General features: G+C 46.3%; 1 protein-coding gene across 2 annotated transcripts in view; it reads right to left on the reverse strand.

Moving 5' to 3' along the window:
* Positions 1-1104: 1104 nt before the first annotated feature.
* ACOT7 (acyl-CoA thioesterase 7) overlaps positions 1105-27361 on the reverse strand; it is a 108263-nt gene continuing 82006 nt past the window's right edge. For both annotated transcript variants that reach the window (XM_073316627.1, XM_073316626.1), the window contains 2 exons: positions 21406-21590; positions 1105-3210 (listed from right to left, as the gene is read on the reverse strand). In XM_073316627.1, coding sequence (XP_073172728.1) covers positions 3106-3210; positions 21406-21590 — 290 coding nt within the window. In that variant the 3' untranslated portion in view covers positions 1105-3105. The remainder of the gene's footprint in view (positions 3211-21405; positions 21591-27361) is intronic.

The raw sequence follows: 27361 nt of genomic DNA on the forward strand, positions 1-27361 counted from the left end.
CTTAGGAAATTTACTTAAGAAAAAATCAAATGCACAGCTACAAAATGAATAACTAGCTGAGTGACTACTGTTGAAAAGGACATGAGGGTTACAGTGGATTACAAATTGAATGAGCCAACAATCTGATGCAGTTGCAATAAAGGCTAATATTCTGGGGTATATGAATGGGAGAGTTGTATGTAAGATGGGAGGTAACTATCCCACTCTACTCAGCACTGACGACGCCTCAACTGGAGTCCTGTGTTCTGGGTGCCACACTTTGGGAAAGATGTGGACAAATTGGAGAGTCCAGATAAGAGCAAAAAAGAAAAGTGATAAAAGGTTTAGAAAACCTGACCTATGAAGAAAATTGTCTAAAACTGGGCATGTTTAGTCTTGAGAAGACTGAGGGGGGCATTTGTTAAGTCTTCAAGTATGTTAAGGGCGATTATAAAGAAGACGGTGATCAATAGTTCTTCATGTCCACTGAAGATAAGACAAGTCATCAGCGTAATCTGCACCAAGGGAGATTGAAGTGAGAAATTAGGAAAAACTTTCTAATGCTCAGGGTAGTTAAGCTCTGGAACAGGCGTCCAAGGTAGGTCGTGGAATTCCCCACCACTGGAGGTTTTAAGAATCGGTTACAAAAACACCTTCCAGGGATGGTCTAGGTTTACAGGGTCCTGCCTCAGCACAGGGGGCAGGACTAGATGACCTCTCAAGGTCCCTTCCAGCCCTACATTTCCATGATTCTCTGACTGGCACACTCACCTGTCAAGGCTATGTGTTTTCACCTCTTTTACCTGGTTTATTGAGGAGATTAGAGTTGTAATTTCAATGCAGCTTCTAATGAGAGCTTCTTAACCCTTGGGGGGGGGGGGGGTGAGTGACCACAACACTAATGACACAAATGAATTCCATGGGGATTATCCGAAGACACTCAGTATGAAGAGCACTGCACATTTTAGTCCTGCAGCTCCTGTTCCAGGGGCATTTCCCATTCAATCCAATGAACACATTAGCCCAAGTCTAACCCTGAAGAGAACTCCTGGGACACCTTGGAATGATTATTTAGACCACACACAATTTCTGAAAAGAAAAAAATGACACCCTATTTCCTTCAGCTGAAGACTGACCGATTTTATTCATGTCACAGTGCACCCTAAATAACTTAGATGTGCACATAAATATTACATAGATTTGAATGGAATGAACTGAGAGTCCCATACAATACTGAGTAGCATTTATACTTGAGTAATATAAATAAGCTTTGGTGTACATATTTTAGGACATACTGTAGATCAACACTGCATTACAAAAAGTCATGGCCCTGTGTATTCTTTGGTATGCCCGTTGCTTTCTGTGCCACTCCACCTATGGCAGACTGGAGTTATTTTATTGAATGGTGTTGGAATGAATAATACCCGGTGTACAGTAACCTGGTAGTATTTACTTGGACATAAATTCAATTTTATGCTGCTCCTACATATTCAATGTGCCTTTTAGAAACATAAAACACAGCTGTATTGCAGAACTTGGCCTTTGGGAAGCTAGTGGTTTTGGGGAGTAGGCATGGGCCTTTGGCATCCAGAAAGGCACAGCAGTTTGCCTGGAATTATGGAACAAACATTAGACTGGATGTTTCTGCTAAAACTGCTCAGTAGTTTAACAAAAAAGTGTGGGCTGGATGAATGGACGATAAGGTGGATAGAAAGTTGGCTAGATTGTCGGGCTCAACGGGTAGAGATCAATGGCTCCATGTCTAGTTGGCAGCCAGTATCAAGTGGTGTACCCCAAGCGTCGGTCCTCGGGACGGTTTTGTTCAATATCTTCATTAATGATATGGAGGATGGTGTGGATTGCACCCTCAGCAAGTTTGAAGATGACACGAAACTGAGAGGAGAGTTAGATACGCTGGAGGGTAGGGATAGGATGCAGAGGGCCCTAGACAAATTAGAGGATTGGGCCAAAAGAAATCTGAGGAGGTTCAGCAAGGACAAGTGCAGAGTCCTCCACTTAGGACGGAAGAATCCCATGCACTGCTACAGACTAGGGACTGAATGGCTAGGCAGCAGTTCTGCAGAAAAGGACCTGGGGTTACAGTGGACGAGAAGCAGGATTCGAGTCAACAGTGTGCCCTTGTTGCCAAGAAGGCCAATGGCATTTTGGGATGTATAAGAAGGGGCATTGCCAGCAGATCAAGGGACATGATCATTCCTCTCTATTTGACATTGGTGAGGTCTCATCTGGAGTACTGTGTCCAGTTTTGGGCCCCACACTACAAGAAGGATGTGGAAAAATTAGAAAATGTCCAGCGGAGAGCAACAAAAATGATTAGGGGACTGGAACACATGACATATCAGGAGAGGCTGAGGGAACTGGGATTGTTTAGTCTGCAGAAGAGAAGAATGGGGGGTGGGATTTGATAGCTGCTTTCAACTACCTGAAAGGGGGTTCCAAAGAGGATGGTTCTAGACTGTTCTCGGGGGTAGCCGATGACAGAACAAGGAGTAATGGTCTCAAGTTGCAGTGGGGGAGGTTTAGGTTGGATATTAGGAAAAACTTTCACTAGGAGGGTGGTGAAGCACTGGAATGCGTTACCTAGGGAGGTGGTGGAATCTCCTTCCTTTGAGGTTTTTAAGGTCAGGCTTGACAAAGCCCTGACTGGGATGATTTAGTTGGGGATTGGACTTGAGGTCCCCTCCAACCCTGATATTTTATGATTCTAATTCAAAAACTGATTTAAAATTGGCATCATTACGGTTCAGATTTAACATTCAATTGTGACGAATGGTGGCACAGCTCAGACTTCAGAACGATTGTTTCAGTTTATGTGTGAACGCAAAAAGACAAACACTCCATCTCAACGCTTGAGTCATATCTGAAAGGCTCACTTTAAAAAAAACAAAAAGGAAAAACTTATCTTCTGGAGTACAATTCTGCCGCACAGAATGAATTCTGCCACCATTTGCACAGGTACAGGATCAATGAATACACAGGGCCCAATGAACACTTCATACAACACGAGTGAAAGGTTAGTTTTATTTGTCCAAGTAAATAATTCTAAAGTGGTTATGTTTATTTCTAGGCAGCTCTGCCATAAATATTTAGGTCCAAGATGAAGGGTCATTGTTGAGTGAGCGGTTGCATCTGTGCCTGCCTTTTGGCTTTTGTTTGAAGATATCTCCCTTTTCCATCTTCAAAACGTCTCTTCTCATCTTCACTTTCTACCTGTTGATCAGAAAATCAAAAACCTGAATATTATTTCTGTTCTCTTTTGGATGCTTGCGAGTCTGACAGCGAGCTCTTAGCTTACTTCATAACAATTCAGTCAACATTCTAGTCTGCCTTCCAGCCTGAAAGACCCCAAGGACTTTGCAACTATGGGACAGATTCTGACCTCAGCAGCACCAGGGCAAATCTAGGGTAACTCCACTGAAGTCAAATGGAGTTACTCCCATTTACTGCAGCATAACAGAGTAGAAACTATTGACAGGAATCTGATCATCCACCCCAGGGAGAACAAGCATAGGAAATGGCTTGGAGAATTTATGCAGGAATTTAAGATAAAAAAGCTCTTCCATGAATCTTAGGGGTGAGAAATGAGTGCACTGCAAGCCCGAGTGGCCACACATAGCAGCAGACAGTCTCTGCCCGGCAGACATGCTTATTTCTTTATAGTTCAGAGATGGAGGATATTCAGCAAACTGATCCACAGCCAACAAGTGCTAAAAGGAGATCACCTTCAAGAGACGCTTCCAACTGAATGGCATGCAAACCACAGGAGCCATGGAAGGTGCCCTAGTGTCATTAAGAACAGCCCTCAGCCTCCCTTGCAGGCCACAGACACACCTTTTGTAGGAGGGGAATGTTCTGTTTTGAACGAAGATCTTTTCTTAGTTCAAAAGCTGTGGCCCTTCATTGCTTTTTAAAAGTCGATCACCAAATAAAAGCCCTAGGAGCCCTGCAGCCGCAAGGAAGCCAGCAGCCTGAGATTCCTTAAGTTAAAAGGCAGCAAGAGTGCAAGTTTGTCAAACGTTACAGGGAATTCACTTATTTATGTACAGAGATGTTTGTTAAGTGGGTTAGCCAGGAAGGTAAATCAATTTCTCAGACACGTATGGCAGCTTTTAATTTCTTAGCCAAGTACACACTGCCAAGTCCCTGATGGGATAACATCTTCATGGCCATTCATTTTATAAATTACTGAATTTGTTACACTTTAGGTACAATTTACATGGTTTTATAAACACTCTGCAGAACACTTGGCTGTAGGTAACCCTGCTAATAGGATTTGGATGAACAAATTCATTTCACAATGAAGAATGCATCAGCAAAGTTATCAGTGATTTTGGGTTACAATCAGAGGCTAGCAGCAAGAGAATATTAAAATCATATTCTCTCTCGTTTAGACAGCACCAGGGTGAATGCTGCACTTTCCAGACAGAGCCCGGCACAACCCCAGACTTCGGGAACTTGCAGTCCAAGGACTCAAGCCTGCAAACCCTTATGCACATGTGTAACTTAGTAGTATCATCAACCCATAATGCCTCCCCAGAGCACCCACCTTTGGGTCCATCAAGTCCTTTAGGACCGGATGGTGAGGTCCAACACATTGACATTTCTGCTACTGGCTCTAACAGAAACAAGTCAAACCTCTTGGAGCCCAAACAAACAGGTTTGTGTATAGTGAAAATATCCTGCAGGAGCTAGGAGACCAAACCAGAGCAGGGAGTCTTTACTTCCAGATGTTTCAGAGTAAGAGGCTATTGGCAAAAATGACTAGAATGAGCTTTTGAATGTATGGTTATAGCAAACCCTTCCTCTCACAGACATCTCAAACTGCTCTCTACATGCCCCCAGGTCCCAGCCTGGCAGCCTCCCAGCCAGCAAAACAGCAGCTCTGGCGCAGTTCAAACGCTGGGGCGAGTTCTCTTCTGAAATGGGCGATAGAACCACACAGCTAGAGTTGGTTTTTCCAAGTCGCTTTATTATGTTCCCCACCCCCACCTTTCTTCAGTGTTGTCTATGGGATGGGCATTTTCTTCAGGCTGCTATGCCTAGCTTGGCCCAGTAAATGGGAGTTGAGAGTGGGGCAGAAGGAGGTCACTTATTTATAAGCTACTGAGTAAAAAGCCCCTAAAACCTTTGGCTTAAGTTTTCAGCAGAAGGCTCATCTATAACGTGTGTCTGCAATCCCTTGTCACTTGGATAAACTCATGAGCTTCCCCTCAAGGCTACGTCTACACTGCACACCCCTGTCAGTGGTGTAGCTCCATGCTGCAGTGAAAAGCAGGCTAGCTACACATGTCCGTGAAAGGCTCTGGCAGGGGGGAGGCTGAGCTTTTCCGCACCTTGGGAGTCGTTCCCCGATGCCATATTCTTTTCCTGTGGTGGGCAAAGGCTCCAGCAGTGCGGAGACAGCAGGACACTATACAGGAGAAAACAGCAGCACAGATGGGATGCACAGCTTGGGCAACTGGGGAACCACGTAAGTTACATACCGTGTCCGTACTTTACTTGTCTTAAGCTATGCCTCACTGTCTATACTGCTACTTAAACCCGTGCTTGGGGCTTCCCGAGTACATGCTATGCATGCCACCAAAAGAAGCGTGCAGTGCGGGTGTAGCCCAGCAACCAGTGAAATCTTAGACTAGAGACTCACACGGCTTTCCCAAGCAATGTTCATACCAAGATTATCCAAACACCATGTGCAGAGACAAATCTCACATGCCAAGCGTGCCCTGGCTGAAAAATCTGTCAGTGCAAGAGACATGCAGGCCAACCCTTCATGGCTTAATTGCAACCAGCAAAGGGGACGTTCATGGATCACATTTATTTATTATGCATCATCTTGGTCCTGTTTTTCAGCCACAAGAACAGCAGTATGAATGGATTGTCGCTTTCAAGGATGCTCCTTGCTGAACCATTAGCCTACATTCTTTGTAAACAATGGGAAGCTTTTCCTAGCCATACAGGTAGTAACAGCGCACTAATTGACAAGACAACGGCCCTGTTGAGGAAGAGGAGTAGAGAGAAGCTTGTTTTCTGCGTGGGCTCCACTCTCCATTATTGTTTTCCTGGCTGTAAATGACAAACAAGTAAACAAACACGACTAATTTAGCTGAAGTGCTCTGGGAGGTGAACACCGCTGCACATGCAGAGAGAACCACTCCAACAGTGGCTTGAGAACAATTAGAGTCACCCACAGCAATTCAGAGAAGGAAACCTGATACATTCCTGAGCACTCGTTGGGCTGGCAGTGCAGGAAAGGCTGCAGGGTGCTAGCTGCAGAGCTCAGGCCTGGTGCCTTCACCTCTCCCGAGGTGATTCTCTCAAAGCGCCCTGTGTATACACCATGGATATCCAGCAGATCCAACTGGACTCGGTACCTACAGTTCTTCCCGTCTGGAGCGTGTGACCAGCAGTAAATGCAGGGGCTCAGAACAGCCTTCTTAAAACGAAAGTACTGTTAGTGAACTACAGGAGCAAAGCACTAGATGAGACTAAAAGGATTTTAACAAAAGGTTTTTTTATTATTATTATTTATATGCTACAGCTTTATTTCAGTGTCCACTTCACTTTTCTGGTTTGGGCATACAGGCACATGGATCTTACCTAGAGGCTTGCCATTCCTTAGCAGAAACTCTGGGCAGGTCCCACTTCCCAGACACCCCACACTCCAGAATCTGGGTTCACCTTGGCTTTCCTTTGTCCTTAAATCCAGACAGCAGCCCTCTGACGCAGGGTTTGTCTACACAACAGTTGTGTCAGTCTCACTAATGTGGCTCAGGGCTGTGAATCAGCCTCTCTCAGGGAGGTGGTTTTATTGTGCTGCCGACAGCCCTATTCTGTGCTCTCCCAACAGCAGAAGGCAGCTGCACGATGTGGTGCTTCTCGTGTAGACTAGCCCTTACTTTCCAGGGTGGGACCTGTTGCCCCAAACCCGTTTGCTCACAGGGGGTAGAGTCAAAGCAAAAGGCTCCTGCACTGACTCACACCACCCCTAATATTTGCTGAGAGAGGTCTTATCTCACGTCATTGTGTTGCCTTCCTGTTCGGTTCCCAACCCCCCTGGGGGTTTAGTCCAGGACAGCCATACAGTAAATATCCCATTAACCAAGTCAAGAAACCGTATTCTTAGCTTATTACACAGCAGCTCCATCTCTCCCACAGTGGGATCCAAATTAAGTCCTGATTTCAGTCCTTTGCCACCAGCCTCATCTGTCTAGCAGTTGACTGTACATATCCCTCTGTCAACACTGCTAATACAGCCATTGTGCCTCTGATGGCCACTTACAATTACTTCCCAGGTTGGGACGAGGTGAGGGAGGTTGGTAGGGCTTGACAGTGCAGTAGGGGCACTCAGAGGAGTGCCTTCTGTCCCTGCTGCCATCGCCACTCTATCAGGGGATGGGCAGGAGAAACTGAAAGGCCATCTCCCAGCTGGAAGGGGCTCAAGAATCCCACTGGAGAGACCTTGTGTTGCTCTTAATTCGCTGTGCGACGATTGATGGGAGCTACACACAAAGGCAACAGAAGCTACTAAAACACTTTCACAAACTCAAGTAACTGTTACCCCAGAACAGTGGGGCTGCCCCAGGGCCAGGGAGCACACAGCCCACATGGACAAATGACCATCCGCACGCTGCTCACCAGGAGGCTTTTGCAGAGCCGGCACAGAGTTTGCGTTAATGCTGAACAAGCAGCAACCTCTCCCCCGAGCTGAAGTTGAGGGGACTAGCCTCCGAGCAATCCTGGAAACATTTCTTCCTACCACTTGAATTATGGAAGGAACGGCCAAGGGCAAAAATATAACCATGAATCAGCCGTTCAAGGGGGAATTGGAGGGGGTGGAGGCGACTGACCTGACTGAACAGGAACTCCGATGCATCCGATGAAGCGAGCTGTAGCTCACGAAAGCTTATGCTCAAATAAATTGGTTAGTCTCTAAGGTGCCACAAGTCCTCCTGTTCTTTTTGCAAATACAGACTAACACGGCTGTTACTCTGAAAACTGAACAGGAAAAGAAACTCCATCTTTAAGGGGAAAATAGTGCACTAGTTTCACAGAGATGAAGGGCAGAAGGGACCATGAGATCATCTAGTCTGACCTCCTGCCTTTCACAGGCAGGAACATGTCACCCCGATGTGGAGCCCAGTGACGAAACTAAAGCAGTTTAGTCAGCAGGAGAGTAACTGTTGTGTGCCCCAGGCTGAGAACAGGAGAGACTGAGGCCTCTGGAACAGCAAGGGCTCAAATAGGTGAGATATGCCTCGAGGATCCCAGCCTGTGATCCGGGCCTGTCACTGCAGAGGAAGGTGAAAACCCCCAAGGGTCCCTGCCAATCTCACCTGGGGGGAAATTCCTTCCTGACCCCAAATCTGGCAGTCAGCTGGACACTGAACATGTAAGCAAGACACACCAGCCAGGCCGCTATAAATAGGATTCTCTGGACTAGCCCAGACAACTGGCCCACCCCAGCTGGCATCCTGTCTCTAGCTGTGGACAATCTCTGATGTTTCAGAGAAAGGTGGAAAAACAGCCACCCAGATTGCAAATGGGTGTTTGGGGGGTGGGGTGGGGAATTCCTTCCTGACCCCTGCAAGTGACATGCTGAAGCTCTGAAGCTTGAGACTCCAAGGCCAGATGGGACCACCACAGACATTCAGCCCGTACCCACGTCCACTGTCCCCAGCCTGCAAACCTCTCCCAGACACAACTTTCAGAAAGATATCTAATCTTGTCATAAAGACTCCAAGAGCTGGAGAGCCCACTGCCTCCCCAGTAAACTGTTCCACTGTTTAATCACCCACACTGCTAAGAAGCTGCATCTTATATCAAAGTTGAATTGAATCTTGTTGCGCCTCTGTCAGCAAGGTTGAAAAGCTTCTCACGATCAGATCTCTTTTCCATGCGTCAGCAGCACCCATGCACCACGATCAAGTACCTCTAAACCTTCTCTTCAGTACGCTGAATACATTTAACTCCTTAAGCCTTCCAGCCCCGGACCACGTTTGTGGTCCTCCACTGAACTCTCTCCAATATCTCCACACCCTTCTTGAAGTGTGGTCACCAGAACTGGACACAGTATACAAGCAGCAGTCTTACCAGGCAAGACCACTTCCCTATCTCTATTCGATGTTCCCCTTTTTATACACCCAAGGGCCCCATTAGCCCTTTTCGCCACAACACTGTACTGAAAGCTCACACTGAGAGGATTATCTGCAACGACACCCAAGTGCTTTTCTGAATCACTGCTTTCTGAGACAGACTTCCATCCTGTATCTATAATTGGCATTCTTTGTTCCCCGATGCAGGTACCTGGCATTTGCCTGTATTAAAGTAAAAGGCTAATGGAGTGCCCATCTTTAAAAAAGGGAAGAAGGAGGATCCTGGGAACTACAGGCCAGTCAGCCTCACCTCAGTCCCTGGAAAAATCATGGAGCAGGTCCTCAAGGAATCAATTCTGAAGCACTCAGAGAAGAGGAAAGTGATCAGGAACAATCAGCATGGATTCGCCAAGGGCAAGTCATGCCTGACTAATCTAATTGCCTTCTATGACGAGATAACTGGCTCTGTGGACGAGGAGAAAGCAGTGGACATGTTGTTCCCTGACTTTAGCAAAGCTTTTGACATGGTCTCCCACAGTATTCTTGCCAGCAAGTTAAAGAAGTATGGGTTGGATGAATGGACACTAAGGTGGATAGAAAGCTAGCTAGATTGTCAAGCTCAACGGATAGTGATCAATGGCTCCATGTCCAGTTGGCAACCGGAATCAAGCGGAGTGCCCCAAGGGTCGGTCCTGGGGCCAGTTTTGTTCAATATCTTCATTAATGATCTGGAAGATGGAGTGGATTGCACCCTCAGCAAGTTTGCAGATGACATTAAACTGGGAGGAGAGGTAGATATGCTGGAGGGTAGGGATAGGATACAGAGGGCCCTAGACAAGTTAGAGGATTAGGCCAAAAGAAATCTGATGAGGTTCAACAAGGACAAGTGCAGAGTCCTGCACTTAGGACGGAAGAATCCCATGCACCGCTACAGACTAGGGACCGAATGGCTAGGCAGCAGTTCTGCAGAAAAGGACCTAGGGGTTACAGTGGACGAGAAGCTGGATATAAGTCAACAGTGTGCCCTTGTTGCCAAAAAGGCCAATGGCATTTTGGGATGTATAAGTAGGGCATTGCCAGCAGATCGAGGTACGTGGGGATTTGTCCTGCTTTGAGTAGGGGGTTGGACTAGATGACCTCCTGAGGTCCCTTCCAACCCTGATATTCGATGATTCTATGATCCTATGATCATTCCCCTCTATTCGACATTGGTGAGGCCTCATCTGGAGTACTGTGTCCAGTTTTGGGCCACACACTACAAGAAGGATGTGGAAAAATTGGAAAACATCCAGCGGAGGGCAACAAAAAAGATTAGGGGACTGGAACACATGACATATCGGGAGAGGCTGAGGGAACTGGGATTGTTTAGTCTGCGGAAGAGAAGAATGAGGGGGGATTTGATAGCTGCTTTCAACTACCTGAAAGGGGGTTCCAAAGAGGATGGATCTAGACTGTTCTCAGTGGTAGTAGATGACAGAACGAGGAGTAATGGTCTCAAGTTGCAGTGGGGGAGGTTTAGGTTGAATAGTAGGAAAAACTTTTTCACTAGGAGGGTGGTGAAACACTGGAATGCGTTACCTAGGGAGGTGGTGGAATCTCCTTCCTTAGAAGTTTTTAAGGTCAGGCTTGACAAAGCCCTGGCTGGGATGATTAGGTCGGGATTGGTCCTGCTTTAAGCAGGGGGTTGGACTAGATGACCTCCTGAGGTCCCTTCCAACCCTGATATTTGATGATTTTATGAAAATACATTTTATTGGATTGTTCCATTTAACCAGGTGATTCAAATCACTAACAGTAAGCTGTCCCCCTCCTAGAAACAGTCCTGCTTATTGATACTTCCCTATTGTCAGCTACATTCTGGGATTATCTGTGAGACAATTTTAAATCCAGCTAATGTGTTAATTCCATAGAATTCAAATTTTTTAATCAAAGTATCATGTGGTACTAGGTCAAATGCCTTGGAGAAACCCAAGTATGCCATATCAGCAGTTACTTCATCAGCCAGATCATGTTTTATTTAAGACTATAAGGTGGGAACAGAAAAGCACTCACTCAGATGCACAAAGGAACAACAAAGACTCAGGAGAATATTGTGTGTGGTCCCACCTGTGTGACTCTGGGATTTTAACATCAAACACTAGGCGACTGAGAATCACAGGACCTTAAAGGCTTATAAATTGAAGTTCTAACTAGTAATACTAATGGTGGGCATCTGTTACCAACCCCCGAATTCCCTCAACTAGCACATGGCAAAAATTAAAGGCAATGCAGCACCTGGTGCAATTGCCTGGGGGAATCGATTAAAAATGTATAACCCTGAACTACATGGGAACAATACAGATTAATTATTAAATTATTGCCCAGAGATACACAGATGTATCTGCCAGTCAGCTCCAGGAGCTGCATCTGACATGGCTGCTCTGGGCCTGCCAGGGACAGGAGCTACTCTGCAGCTGAAACATATGGGGCTGAGATCAATGTGGAATGTCAGAGCCCCCAACCAATGACCCTACAGTGACTCAGGACACTGCTGTCTGCTACAGCACAAGGGGACTTGCCATCCTTTTGATGTTAAAAGTATCTTCACCCACATATTTTGCTGATGTTGCATCATCTGCCCACACAGCCCCTAATGACCTAGTATGGAAACTAAATCATGCTCGACGGAACACCTGGAGGTGCTAACTTTTGAGTGAAATGAGACAAAAAGTTAACACCAACTCCAACCACTGTTTTGTTTTTCATCTCTTTGGGCACGTTTCATCTTGCATAGCAGGGCAAGTCCCATATCAGATCTAAGGTGAACTCCAGAGGTTTTAAAAGAGACTCAGTGGAGATTTGGTGCAAGGACCAGAATCACCTCATCAGCTGAAATAGAAATTCTGGCCTTGGGGTTGCCAGTATCTCTAGTTAAACTGTAAGCACTTTAGGGCAAGGACAGGAGGATTGAGATAGAGCAAGAGACATGCTTCCTACACAGACTGCTGGCTAGCAGTGAACACCTGACCTGGAGTGGCAAACTCTGCTTCCCTTGCCCGGTAACATGCCATGCTACTGCTATGCCAATAGAGTCAGCCCTGTCCACTCCAGCACTAGATGGATCACATTCACATTCTCTGCAGTACACAAGGGTTTTGATGTCCCTTTCCACTGGACAGAATAATACGGATGTAAAAACCAGCTGTTTTCTAAAAGCAATTACAAAGTAAGCAAGAACATTCCTTTCCAGAGCAGATGCTCACTACTGGGGAGCCAAAAAAACCTGGCTCGCCTTCGGATTCAGCATCCTCCTGTGACTGGAGTTTCCGCAGCGTTTCTGAAGCGTCTGGCACACGGGGCCAGCTATGCTGCACTCAAGCAGGCTGCTGCTCAAGAGCGGCACAAAGAGCTGGTGCACACACCTAGACAGGCACCCTGAAGGCCGAGTTTGGGCTGGCACTCAATTAGTAACGTGCCATTAAAATACAAGCCCTGCTGGAGTGTCCCTGATGCCCCGGTGGTATCAAGGGGGTAGAAGGACACACGCAGCCAGGGTAAGGCTGAGTCCACACTTCCATTTTTCAGACTTGAGGGGGAAAGGCCTGAGCTGGTAGTAGCCTGGCCTACAGCTATATCCAATGGGAGCGAAGGGCCTGAAAATTCCAGTGCAGGCTAGACCAAGGTCTTCAAAGGCAGCGGGCTGTTTCGTTCCCCTGGACCGAACAGAGGAAAGATAGCAGCCCTGCGCCCTGGCCAGGGCCGCCTGTTTCGCCTTGCTGCTCTCCAGGGCAACGGGGGCCAGAATCTGCCCTGTGGGAGCAGAAAGCTTGGCCTGCAGCATGGACTACATGCCTGTTAGCACCTGCAGATATTTTACATTATTCAAGTGACGCTCAGAAGCCACCACTCTGCTGCTTTTCTCTTGCTACACTGACAAAGTAATGGGAGACGAAGTGCCATCTTGCAGCCCTCCACACTCCAGCTGGCTCTGGGAGGTCACTCCCCTCCTCCCTATAAAACACTTACTTTTCAGAAGACACATGCATTTTTAGAATGCCAAGTACAGCTGCAGAGAAAACAAGCGAAGGAGTCTCTGGACGAGTCTGAGTGCGTCTGGCTAACAGTGCCATGCAGCAGACAGCACAGCTCATCCACTTTACCACAGACCATCTGAGCTGGCTACCATTTGGCAGTAAATACACCAGGGAAAAGGAAGGGAGCGGCGGGCTGGATCTCAAAGCAATACATGGAAATCTACAATTTCACAGACTTTAAGGCCAGAAGGGATTATAATAATAAGCTAGTCTACCTCCTGCATAACACAGGCCAGAGTTTTACCCAGTGATTACTGCATCAAGCCCAACTATTAATGGACAAGATACAGCATCCTTTAAAGAGCAGCCCATCTTGACTTAGACTCCAGGTGGTCAATTTGCCACCTCCCTAGGTAATCTGTTCCAATGGCAGATTTACCCTTGCTTAATCTGTGTCTTATTTCCAGTTTGTCAAAGTAAGGGTGGGTAAAGAACAGAGCTCCACAGAAAGGCCACAAAACTGTCCAGAGTCACAGGACCTAGTGCCAGGAGTGGGCTCAGAACAGGGGTCCAGACCCAGACCCTGCCCTATCCACTCAACTAAGCTGCCAGCCCAGACTTCCAGGCAAGCAGGGCTGGAGGTTCTAGTATCTGTTGGTGCTGCCTCCTACAAAGGTCCCTTGAGAGGGCCATTAAATGCTCCCAGCTCTGCCCCAGGCCTGGAAGGCAGCCTGCTTAGTGAGAGCAGCTGAGTTTGGCCCAGAATTCTCATCTCCCATATGGTCTCCAGCCTGGCCCCACTGCGTGTGGGTGTAAGACTAATCTACAGTGGAAAACATTGTTCTAATTTTCCAATAGGAAACTTGCAAACAAAGCGCTTTGGCATTTGCCTTTCCTGTGTGTGATTTGAGAACACACCCTGATAACTTGGCATATGAAATAAGTAATGAAGTTCACAATTAGCAGAGTCAATAGCCTGTCTGTTTTAGAATGAATGGCTGTCTAGGCTGATCAGGGCTTCGAGGGGTGGGCAGAACAATTTCCTGTAAGCCTGACAGTTACAGACCTCTTTAATTAGTGAAGTCTTACAGAGAAACCTCACTTGAGTTTATAATGGGAAACATAAGGCGTCTCTGGATGATAATGAGTGCAATTAAAACTTGTGTCTAGATTATTTTAGATATTTAATTGAGCAGGGCAAGCGAGGTATTGCCGAGCTCTGCAATGACTTGCACCCTGTGCAAACCCACTGTGCCAGGCAACAGCCAGGGCAGAATTCAGCCCTATGGCCACAAACATGTATGGTCACGAGGCATGTGAAATGCACTGATATTAGCGTCCGGGGGACATAAGCACGTTGGTGATGGTTAGCTGCTGGAAGCCACCATTCCCAGCCAGGACCTATGTGAAAAACTCTGGGCAGAAACTGCCCAAGGCCTTTTGTTTAGCATGTGGTAAAATACCCACTCATGTGCACCGCTGAGGTACAGCAGAGTGGCACTGGACAGTAGATGCCACATCGCTGCCTGTTAAGCCACCAGAATTGACATGGCTTTGCACCAGCTAACACACTGCACTTCCTATAGGAACAAGGCTTAATGAAGCAACATCTCATGGAAGATGCTGGAACTCACTGCAAATGACATTACTGCACAAATATCCCAGTGCGCATCATCCCCATCCCATTCCCATCACTTTCTAAAGGTTGAATTAAATTGCTCATATTGGGGACTTTCAAAGCAGAGGAAGAGGCTGATCTCACCATCAGCCAGTTCTTAAAATAAAGATGCTCTTATGAGTGGTAACTAATCTCATAGGCCTTATCAGCAACTCTCTTTAAACAAAACAGACCCATGTGAGAGGCCGATGGAGAGAATATGCTGCTGAAATATGAACTCCCACAATAATGAAGTTGCTATTTATATTTCACGAAACAGGCTCCTAATCTGAACATTAAAACCCAACAGACTTCCTGCTCCTCTTCTGGGGCTTTGCTAAATGAGTTCTGCTCTGAGCTCTGCCGTTACTGGATAAATGTGCCAGTAGCTCCATGCAATGCTCATTTACAGCACACTGCTCTTAATCACACCCAGCGAGCCTGCAGAAAGGGAGTACATCTCCTCCAAAACCCTTTCATTTTTAAAGCAACGTGCTTTGCATATTTCCTTAAAAGGTCTTTGTGCTCCAAGGTGGTCCCGCTATCAACAATCCCAGTGGCTACGCACAGTCCAGCTAAACATCTCCTCTGGGACTTGGAGGAGGGATGTTGCACATTAAACAACTCAAACACTAGCCAAATACTCCCAGGTGGTTAGTCTTGAGTCTGTGTGATTAATATTTCTTTCCGTGGGTAGAAAGAAACCAAATGTGGGCACAGAGTGAAATCCCCCCAAAGCACTGCTTAAATCCCATGTGAGCCCTCCAAACAGGGTTTAAGGAGAGCATGGGTCATGTGCAGGCCCTCTGCTGAGGAGGTAATTCCAGCTACTCACCAAGGATAGGGAATGTCTGCTTAGGGGTCTGGGCCGGGATTGGGAGTCAGGGATCCCTAAAATTGTAACTCAGGAAGTGGGGCATGTAATACAGACCAGCTGCACAGAGTTTGTCTTCTGATCAAATCAGATAATGGTTGTGAAGTACTATATAAATGCCAACTATCAGCTTGATAATGACTCCATTTGCTATAGACCTGAGCGGACTCGGGGGAGAGAAACAAGGATGGGAGGAGGATAGAAAGCTCAATGTTCCTAAGTCAGCTACATTTTAAAATGCCTGTTTCAGAAGTTTGAGGGCAGCCCTCTGCTGCCTCATGACACACATCAACAGGATGCAAAGAAAGTAACTTGACAGACAAAGGCAAATTCATCCAAATGAAGATAGTTGGTGCCTAAAATCTCCACAGTTGGTATAAAAGTATTTTCCCTGTGGGAAAACACTGAAAATGTCTGTGTGAGAAGGACAGCCACATCGGACACACATGTGATGGGCACACTGTGAAAACACAAACAACCTGAAATGGCCCCTTTACAATGTAACAGGACAGGCTCACTAGAGCTGGCTGTGCCTCAACAATCTAACAGAAGCTTCAGGTGCCCCAGTTGGTAGATTTTAGATGAATGCAACTCCTACACAAATCATATTCTTGATGTATTTTGAACAATGTCTGTTCATGTCATTAGCAGAAAAGGGCTGCAGTCAATGATTCTATAAGGGTACTAGTAATTGTCTGGAAGAACAAGCAGCCAAAACTCCAGCTTAGGGCAGAAACTCCCTTTCACTCACCTCTGGTGTGCTTCTGTATCATAGGACACCATGAGATCATTCCGATTCTCCTCTCACCTTGGGGCAACTCCCTGACTTCACTGGAGTTACTCCCTCCTGACATACACCACTAGGGACATGTTCCAATCAAGCCGCTTATAGCTCACCGTAATGCTGGATTTGGACAGTTTCACACAGCCCCTGAACAGGATTTTAATATACAAGCACAGTGACAGAAATCTTTTATTTTTAAATCTCAATTGGAGAAACGCCTCTCAGTTCTGCCTAGAAAGAATTGGCTGATACAGTGCCTCACAAACCCACTTCCTTTAATGTCCAGCAGGATTTCACCTTTGCACAACTGTTAATAAGCATAATTTTAGGAGACCCATTGTGGCTGACAGTGTCAATATATATTAAGGTCACCATCGCATATGGTTGCGCATTAAAGGCTTTGCTAGGTAAAGCAGTAAAGACTATCCGTATGAGTTGATGGTTTTGAGGGGTGATCCTGCTTCATATACCCCTGTCTACTCAAGTGTCTGCAATCCAGAGCTCAGGCAGGCAGGATGAGTATGGTGCTGTTTCCCCCAATATCATTACAGCCAGCTATGCTTTTCCAGCTGGGGGGAAAACAGCACTTCTTTTAAAAGCATTCAATATGCAAAAAGAACTTGAAGTGGGAGATAAGTTTGACATCATCAAAACCAGCATGGGAATCATGTTCTGTGGGTGTTGATACAGGCATCAGCATGATGCTCAAGGTAGCACAGAGCAAATCATGAGCTTTGTGATGTCAAAATTCTACTAAGTTACTCTATAATATTCAAAGGAACAAGTTCACAAAAAATAGCACATTTCATTCTAGTAACATTCGCATTCCTTCAATTATTCAGCAATTTGAAAAAAGACCTCATGGAGTTTAATTTCAGCTAAAGACGGTAACCAGAACAATGTAAAGGTCTGAAGCAAAAACATGAGTGCAACTCTCTGCAAGCAAACCAGAGGATTTTTGCAGCCCGTTACAATAAAATTGACCCAATTCTCCCCTCTCACACACTACTTTTCACCAGTGTAACACCACTGCAGTCAGTGGTGAAAATCTTATGGTTCATTCTTTAAGCCATACAGTCCTCTACCGTCTCTAAAATTGGGCAAGTTAAATATGCAGTATTGTATCTTCAGGAGGCAAATACATGACTGCAGGATGTCTCGCTACCAGATACTTGAATGTGAGTGTCTGGAATTATATAAAGCCTCTAGATTTAGAGACTGGGAAATGACTTCTTCACTCATTGCCTTTTCTTTCTGATGGACAGGATCCCTGAACTGAAAGATATACAGCTGGCCAGACTACAAACACTTATTGCCCCATAGAAATGGAGTGTTTTTATTAGTTTGTTGTTGTTCAGACTTTCTAGCTGTGACTTTAAAAGCCATAGCACCCAGGAATTGTAACAGGTGACTCACCTCGAGGAGTGTGGCTGGCTCTGAATGAATCCAGGCAAGATGAAAGTGATGTTTGGTGTCCCAGGACACCAGGCGAGTGTCATTCAGTATCCAACCACCCCACAGTGGGTCCCCAGCTACAAGCCGCTGTATAGTAAGTTACCAAGTGAGACAGTCATTTCATTGTTTGTTTTTTTCATCTTTCAGATAAACAAAGAGAATATATGGACCCTACAGAAACTAGCCCAGAAATACCAAGCAGGGCCCCTTAAAAATGTATGGGATAAGAGTGATAAACAAACAGAGACCCTCAGACCTGTCAATATACAGCTTCCACTCAAAGAAAGCATTAAAGAGCAGCAGCTATCAGGAATTAAAGCTTCTTCCAAGCAGCACATTAAAAATGTATACAACAGGTAAATACAGGTGTGTAAAAATACATAAATGCTACTCTGCTGGCTAAGTTATAATTAGCTGACAAAATGCTGGAGTGCAGAAGGGGATCTACACGGTATAAAATATTAAATCAAGAAATAACTCCAAGTCAGCAGTGCTGCATTATATGTCAAAGAACAGTGGATCAGGAGAGCTAAAAATAAATGGGAAGGCTGAAGCAGAATTGACAGTAGCAAATGGGGAAAGGGGTTCATCAGCAACATACAGACATGGGATGAGCTACAGCTCGGGAGGTTCCAGGGGGCCAGATTCCTTGCTTCATTCATAAAACATTCAAATCTCTACATAAGCTTTTACAATTAACAAAGGAAGAAACGTGAATGAAGCTGAATTCAACATGAAACAATGGGTGTTACCATTCTCTGTGTATATAAAATCTCCCCACTGTATTTTCCACTGAATGCATTCGATGAAGTGAGCTGTAGCTCACGAAAGCTTATGCTCAAATAAATTGGTTAGTCTCTAAGGTGCCACAAGTACGCCTTTTCTTTTTGCGGATACAGACTAACACAGCTGCTACTCTGAAACCTGACAATGTTTATACTTAAATCTATTCATTTTGAAGGCTGTTAAGACTGACACTTGCTTTGGAAACTCTTATTTATGCTTATATTTTTCTGATGAATAACTGAAGGAAAGAGGTCTTGTTGGACAACAAAACCCGAAGGACAGCACATAAAAAGCTGAAGTCTGTAAGATACTTGGTCTTTAATGAACAAGAAATGAGAAGCTTGTAACCTTGAAGCAATGAGCCGAACATTTGTTTTTAGAAAGACATATTTGCAAGTGCAGTTTGAAGGCTTTGTGTTAGCTGTTTACTAAAGACAAACCTCCCCACAGCATTTCAAGTGAAAGGAACAGCTACAGACACTTCTAAAACCCTTTGTGCTGTGGCAGCGACCCTCCAAGGAGCTCTCGCACCCCTGGAGTCATCCAGATCACGACAGAAAAAATCAAACATTTTACAAAGGTATTTTGGGCCTTGCTCCCCAGAATTAGGGTTAGGAGCCATGTCATCTTTGTCCCTGTGTGTTTGTACCACTGGTGAGCTGGTATCTATCAATGAGATGCAGGAGCACAGAGGCAGGAATTCAAGTACAGGTGAGGTTTCCCCAAACTACAAAGGGCAAAAAGTTTGCCTTTCCTTTCCCATGACTCTGAGGGGGAATTTGCCCACTCCAGTATTGATAAAGCAGTCAGCGACAACTAGGAGAGAACATGGAAATGGAAGAATGCAGGACAAGAAGTGATATGGCCAGTGATGTTCTGAACTCATTCAGCTACTGCTCCCCAAAGAAAAGCAGCCGTGACATTACTGGCTCGCTCCTGGTTCCCCCTGGCTCCAGACCAGCTGAATCACCCAGAGCGCTGGGGACAACTACTCCCTTGCCCTCTCAGGGTAGCATTCTCTGCCCTGGGAGCTATGGCCATTTTAAACAACAGTAGAATACTGAGGTGTAACTGCATTAACAGATTGGACAGATGTAGACAGTTATTAAGGCTAAATGAAACTGGCACAGCAGAGCAGAAATGCAACACTGGACAGTGAGCGGATGACAGCAGCCAGAATTTGGCAAGTTCACATGCTAGCAAATAACTCACATTCACATACCTAAGGCAGCGGTAACATTTAGGGCGTAGGACAGGGGCGGGCAAACTTTTTGGCCCTTGGGCCACATCTGGGAATGGAAATTGTATGGTGGGCCATGAATGCTCGTGAAATTGGAGGGCTCCGGCTGGGGATGAGGGGTTTGGGGTGTAGGAGGGTACTCCAGGCTGGGACCGAGGGTTTTGGAGGGCGGGAGGAGGTCAGAGGTGCAGGCTGTGGGTGGCGCTTACCTCAAGCAGCTCCTGGAAGCAGCGGCATGTGCCCCCTCCAGCTCCTATGTAGAGGCACAGCCATCCGCAGGGGCCTCCCCTGCAGCTCCCGCAGCAGCATGTCCCCCCTCCAACTCCTATGGGGAGGCGTGGCCAGGTGGCTCTGCACGCTGCCCTGTTGGCTGGCGCCACACCTGCAGTTCCCATTGGCTGTGGTTCCTGGCCAATGGGAGTGTGGGGGTGACGCTTGGGGCAGGGACAGCATATGGAGCCCCCTGGCTGCCCCTACACATAGGAGCCGGAGGGGGGACATGTCGCTGCTTACGGGAGACGCGCGGAGCCACAGCATGTGCAGAGCAAGGCAAGACCCTGGCCCCACTCCCCAACCACAGCACCAGAGCAGGGCAAGCTCCAACCCGGCTCCCCGGCAGTAGCTCAAGGGCCAGATTAAAATGTCTGCTGGCTGGATTCAGATGCCCAGCTGGCACTGGGAGAGTCATCTATAAATAACCCCTTTCTTACCTTGCTGTCCAGGGGCTCCAGAAGCTGCCCATCTGTGTGTGGGGGGGGGGTGGGGGTGGGAGAGAGAGACTACCTGGAGTTGGTTGTGCGTGTTAGATCCCCTTAAAGAGGGATCAAAACCAAGCAGAGAAACACCCAAACACCCTGCAGACTCAGCTTTGGAGAACTGCACAACCCTGGCGTGGCTCCTCTTGGCACGTCTCAAGGCAGGACAGTTGCCTTTTGCCTCCCCTGGGCATCCAAACTGTGACAGTGAATCAGCCTGCTGGGACATTTTTCTTGTGTACTCAGTGGTTTCCTAGCAATCACTGTGGCTCCGCAGGCCAGACAGCCAAAGCTGAGTCAAGGGCTCCAAATGTGGTCATAGTCTATCGCTGATCTCCTGTGTTATTCTGCAGCAAAATTACAGGCTTAAGATGGGGAAATGCCAGGAAAGACGTGTGGGCTTTTGACCAGACCTGCTCAGCCCAACACAAATACGAGTCTGACCAGAGTAGCTAAGAACAGGAAACGTACAGGAAACATGAAGCCCACTGGCCAGGCAGGCTCCATCCTCCCTAACACCATGACTCTCCTGAAAATTGGCTCATTCGAGTGATTCTAGCCTCAGCACAGAAATAGCCCAAATCACCCTTTTCAGAGCTACGGGGGCGACCAGAAAGCACTGGGTAGTACCTTCTGTTTGTGAAAGGAGCGAGGCCTTACAACAAGAAGTTATTCCTGTGCTGCTCCACAACCCGGGGCTTCACATAATGCAGCACAAAGGTTGAGCTCTTTAAATGAAGAATTCTTACCACCAGCTGTGGAACAGGTAGAGGCTTCCCCTCCTTGCTCAGGGATACATAGGTAAAGAATGCACTGACAGCGCGATATCTTTCTTTAGGCTCATCAACAAAAGGATCAGCATCAACGAAGACCTCAATCTCCATGGATTTATTGCTCGTGAAGGTCATGCGTCCGGAAATAGTAATGATACAACCTGCAAAACACAGATGGCTTGGTTAATCAGTGGCTCCCACAGTGGCAGCAAGAAACAATAGCCATCCATTACTTAGACTGTTAAAACACTATACGGCTAAATGGGCTAACATTAGGGTTAGGAGCAACTGAAAGGCTAGACCGATTTTTTGTTAGGTAACAAAAGAGGAATGACAAGTCTTGGAATATTTCTTTCCAATTGTCGCTGTTATTTTTGTTTCCCTTTCTCTGGTTGTGGGAATTTCCACACTCCAGGATGGCACTAGCCAGCTGAGAGGAGTAACTGATATCTCGTCTAGCCAGGCAAACTCAGTCTCTATCTGGAATGTCTGCAACCAAATGCCAGTCAACCTACAGTACCATATCCTTTATTAAGGTGTCAGCAGTCAACCTCCACTATGGAACACCTTTCACAACAGGCTCTGACTGCACCCCGAGCACCCGTGTGAGCTAAGAGACATAGCGATTTCTCCCACCACTGAAATGCATCCATCTCTCAGGCAGAACATGGCTGCTGTTAGCACAAGAGCAAAACAATACCAGTTTAGGACAGGAAACGAGGAATACAATTTACAACGGGAAGCTCAGGGGGAATTTAGGGAGGTAAGATATTTGGAATTTGGTCATATCATGGCAACTCCACTATTCTACTAGCAGTGCCATAGGAGCTACAAAGGACGACAAGAGATCAGGATTTTGGTTTTGTATCTTCTCTGTAATACAGCATTGCTTCCCATCACCATGCTGGGGCAATGACTCCGAGGGAAGAGTAGCACCAACCGAATCACAAAAACACCTTCCTGGAGCGTCCAGCCAGGCAGTTTCCCTTCAGTGCACAGCCCTGAACAGACCCAACTAAGCCTGAGAGATCAGATAGGATCAAAGCACAGGGGGTATGGAGTATGGCTGGAGGAGTTCACGTACACGGAAACCAGAGCAGAACAAACATTGGCTGCATAATGACATTTGTTGAAATCTGCCTGTAACCTGCTGACCTGAAATGTAACTATTAATTCTAGGGCCAATCATTCTGGATTTTAACCGAAGGCATAGTAGGTAAACCACGTTCCACCGCATGCACGGATATCAAAGCGAGTTAGTTGGGATGTGGAGCTGGATACTTCAGCAGAGAAAATGGAGCTGAGCTCTCCCAGGACTGGTACGAGGAGAGGTTTTTCTGGGATGGGAAAGAAGCTGTAGTAGTGTGAGGGACCTTGCTATGTAGTATATTTAAACATCAGTCCTGTGCTTAAAGGCAGGAAGGGGTTCTTTGTCACATCATATTTCGGCAATGGGTCAGGGCGACAGGGGCTCCACGGCACTGAAAAAGGTCCATGTAGCTTTAAGATCTACCCTGGGCTGATACTCAATGTTCTGTAGCAATAGCAGGAGAGATGGGGCATGAAGGCAGCCTTGGACAGGCTGTTGCACACACAGCTGTAATGACAGTGCGTCCAACATCAAAGCATTGTACAAACGTTAGCCAATCCTCAACCGCCCACTGAGGCAGGTGAGCATGAACCTTCTTTCAGAGACAGGAAACTGAGGCACAGACACACCAGGTATGTCCAGCTCCCCAGAGTTCAGGCCTAAAACTTAGGTGTTCCTGTTTCCCAGTCCTGAGCTCAATCCATTAGATCACAGTGCCATGAGGTCTGGCAATGGGGGAGGTTTAGGTTGGATATTAGGAAAAACTTTTTCACTAGGAGGGTGGTGAAACACTGGAATGCATTACCTAGGGAGGTGGTGGAATCCCCTTCCTTAGAAGTTTTTAAGGTCAGGCTTGACAAAGCCCTGGCTGGGATGATTTAGTTGGGATTGGTCCTGCTCTGGGCAGGGGGTTGGACTAGATGGCCTCCAGAGGTCCCTTCCAACTCTGTTATTCTATGATTCTTTGATGCTAGAAGAGGAAAGAGGAGATGCACTGTTTGTATACCAGGACTATGGATGGACTCCCCTACACACTTTAGGCCACGACTGACTGCCTCAAGCAATGAGCATGCATAATATGGCAGCTTTTGGGGGCACAGCCCCATGGAGAGGCCTAAAGTCCTTCTACCCCATCGCCCTGAGAAAGTGTTCTGTTTTGAACACACTTCCCACATTAGGGACATTCCTGAAAATACACGTCTATGTGGAGCAAAACCGAACAGGCGGAGTCTCTGGCAGACTCAGGAGATGGTCTCCACGTGCTATGCAGACAGAACGCATTAGTCGTAACTAACGGTTCGCAGCATACGGGTCTTTCGGAAAAGTTGCAGTTCACCATAGAATCTGAACTTGGAGTGCTGCAGCAAGTCCCTCTGTTCAGTCTCCCGCCGAACCTACTCCTCATTCGCGTTGGCTTAGCCAAATGCAGATGCACTTCACATTTTTAACAATTAAACTTTTTTTTGAAGTGGGATTGCACTTTTATTTCAGTACAAAAATACAGTCTCTGCCCCTTAAGTGGAAGAACCAATGCAGCACATGGACTAGTGACTAGTAATTTAGGAGACAAATAGTTAAGGGAGGAGATGTGCAGAAAATCAGCGACGGATAGATTCACCTAATGAGTTTTGATATTTAAAAGAAAAACCAGCAGGCTCCCCATGCTAATCATTGCCATGACCTATCATTTGAAACCTACTTTATAAGACGAATAAGTAGAAATGAATTCCAATATATTTCACTTATAATGGAACACAAATACGGTCAAACTCCACAATGAAGATAATCACATTTTCTCAGAACTGTTACAGAACAGCAGAATTCTTACCAGACTGCAGTAATGTAACTTAAATAGCTCTCAGTGCTAGTTTGGCTGTATGATAAACGTACTGCAGGTCAATTGTATTAGAATCTCTTTCTGGACTATGGGGCTCCTGTCTTAGCTTCTTTGTTTTCTGGGACTCCATTACATCCTGTTACTGTAACATTTCTGTGCACATCTTGAGACCAAATGAAGGTAGGAACTGCCATATTAGAGCAGGCCAACGGTCCATAATATCCAGGCTCCCATCACAGGCCACAGTCAGTAGCTGATGCCTCAGAGGAAGCCAAAGTTCAAACCGAACGTGCACTGTGCTTCACATGGGGGACCAAGCCAACTCTCCAACACATCCCATACGGAAAGAATGGCTGCACTATGGTACACTGCAGCGCTCCCTCTTTCTCGGGTTCTGAGGTATGGAGAAGGACAGAGTGCCTTCAGGGTAAACCTAATCAGAAAGGGGAAACACCACAAGGATGGACACCCACAGCCTTCAGCCACAAGCCCCTTACCTAAATGGAGAGACGTCATCTTGCCTAAATCAAACGATTGCCAGGTATAAAGTCCAATGGAACAGCACTGCAGAGCTTACAGCACCAAAGTAACACTCAGAACCTTTCACCAGGGAACAGGGACAATGTTTTGGGCACGTACAGCCCTTTCCCTGTGCATCGTGCCATGAAAGGGTAGGCACAAATTGCCACCTCATTTCTACCATGCTAAGGTGCCTCGGGGCTTGCCAAATCATTTAGGTGATTATGAAGTGCTTATTGAACCTATAACTGTGAACTCTCTACAGCTGTCACTGAGTTAATGCAACCCACCAGCATGAAGAATCCTACACACTGACATGCCGAAAAGGATATTTCGCTTTCAATACATGTCATTAACAATGGTCTCATTTAGGGATTTATACTCACTGCATTCTTGGTAGGATGTTCCAGAAATCCCCCAACAGACAAATCACAGATATTGAGGGGGGTGAACTTTGCTTTTTCCAAGTGCCAATCACACCAAAATGTCTGGCATCAAACAAGTCCTGACAATGGCTAACCAAACCTTCACAGGGGAGATACAATCCCAAGAGTAGATTTCTTGAAGTATTTGCTGCTTAAATGACCTTGGCCCTATAGGAAAGATTTTTCTCTGTGAATAAGGGGTATGGTAAAGTTACGTGTGTCTGGAGCTGCTGGATTAACATCAAAATTTAATATAATCAACTGCCAAACATTTCAAGACTGCCTGCATTGCTTGACTAAGATTGCAAATAGTTGTAGGAGATCATGCGTGTTTACACAACACCTTGAAACCATGCACCAGACTACACAATAGAGCACCGTAAGTATGTTATCCAAAATAGTTACTATAAAAGGTAGTAAACTATTCCAAAGGCATTCAAGAATGCATGTGATCTCACTTAGGATTGAAAAAAGGAAACCTACAAAGCCACAGAATTAAGTCCTTACTTCCTGTAGGAAACAGAGACCTCGCCATCTTCCACTCCAAGGGCAGGGCACACTTCAACTGTCCTTCAGCATGAGCACAGAACACCACGTGTATGACGTATTTACCACGCGAAAGCCCTACCAGTACAAAACACTCCACTGCACATACAATTCTCCCCCTGGGAAAACTGAGAGAAAGCAAACCACCCGTAACAGATGGCAGTCGCGTTGCTTGATGAGCTACTGGAAGCTCGTGGAGGAGGTGGCTAAGACCCCAAATGGAACCGAATTAGGCTGCCAGCAGCAGCAGCTGGAAAAGGAGCAGCAGCTAAAACCGTGAAGTCTGCTTCTCTTCCAAATGACACAACTGGCGAAGTATTGATGGCATATCACCAGGTATAAATGCAAAGAAGAGAGTGTCGCTTCTCTCAAGCTGGTACAGTCGATCCCTACGTAACATGCATATTACGTGCACGAGGGGATCTTGTATACTTCAGATGAAAAAAAACTGCTTGAGCCAGAGGAAACAAAGTTAGGAATTCATTGAAAATTACGAAGCAAAGGCCAACTGAAGTGGGAAAACATGTCCTACCCTGCACTGAACGAGCCGGACCCAAGTTGGTCTCATGTGACGCTCGTCAACGTAGAGTCATTACTTGAAAAATCGTTACAGTATAAGCCCGTCCGTGGTGGAGCTGCCCCTCTAAATTCATGTAATTTTAAACTCAGCTGTCCAAGCTGCCACCTCGAGGGAATCCCCGCCGGGTAACAGTCAGTCTAGCACAAACAGGTCTCGGGAAGAAGGGGCAGAAAATGGCCACCATTTTTTCCCCCCTTACCCTCACTCAGTGAGACAGTGTCTCTCATGCTCACACATACAGAACAGCAGCACTGTTAATCAACTAAGCAACGCAAGGTCTGTCTTAGAAAGACAGTTATTTGGATCAAGAGGTGAATTCACGTTCATTCCTTCCGGTTTGAAAATTACGCTGTAAAACACCCTGCTTCCAAAACCCACAAACATTCTGGCTTAGGAGAGGGAGGAAGGAGGGAAAATGGGCAATAATTTTTTAGGAAGTTTCTCTGTGGGTAAAATTCATCCCTCCCTGTGCAGAGGCCAGCAGAAAACCTATGAACTACTGATGTCCCATTTATGCCCTACTTTGGAGGACTTAATCACAGTCCAGGACCTCTGCATAGGGATGAATCACTAAAATTTGCAGGGCCTGCAAATATCTGGGAGGAGTGAAACTAACTGGAGCTAACTCTGAAATAGACAAAAGTACATAAAAAGCTGGTTTACTTTTCTCCCCCTCCTCCATGGTATTTTACGGACCAGAGTGGAGAGAACAGAGGAGGGGGAAGAGTTTGAGGTTTGATTACTTTTAAAAAGGAGAGTATGAAGCTGGCAGCATCTCTCACCCTTTTAGTTTGCTGGAATTCTCTCTCTTCACTCACAGATAGCTTGGAGGGTCAGCAGGGCTATGACTGTAGGCTCAGTAGTATCCAATTCTAAGGTCTCTCCACAAGACAAGAGCCTCAAAAGGTTGCTGTGCAAACAGACCCTTCATTTTT

The sequence above is a fragment of the Lepidochelys kempii genome, chromosome 18, assembly GCF_965140285.1.
Source record: "Lepidochelys kempii isolate rLepKem1 chromosome 18, rLepKem1.hap1, whole genome shotgun sequence".
NCBI lineage: Eukaryota > Metazoa > Chordata > Testudines > Cheloniidae > Lepidochelys > Lepidochelys kempii.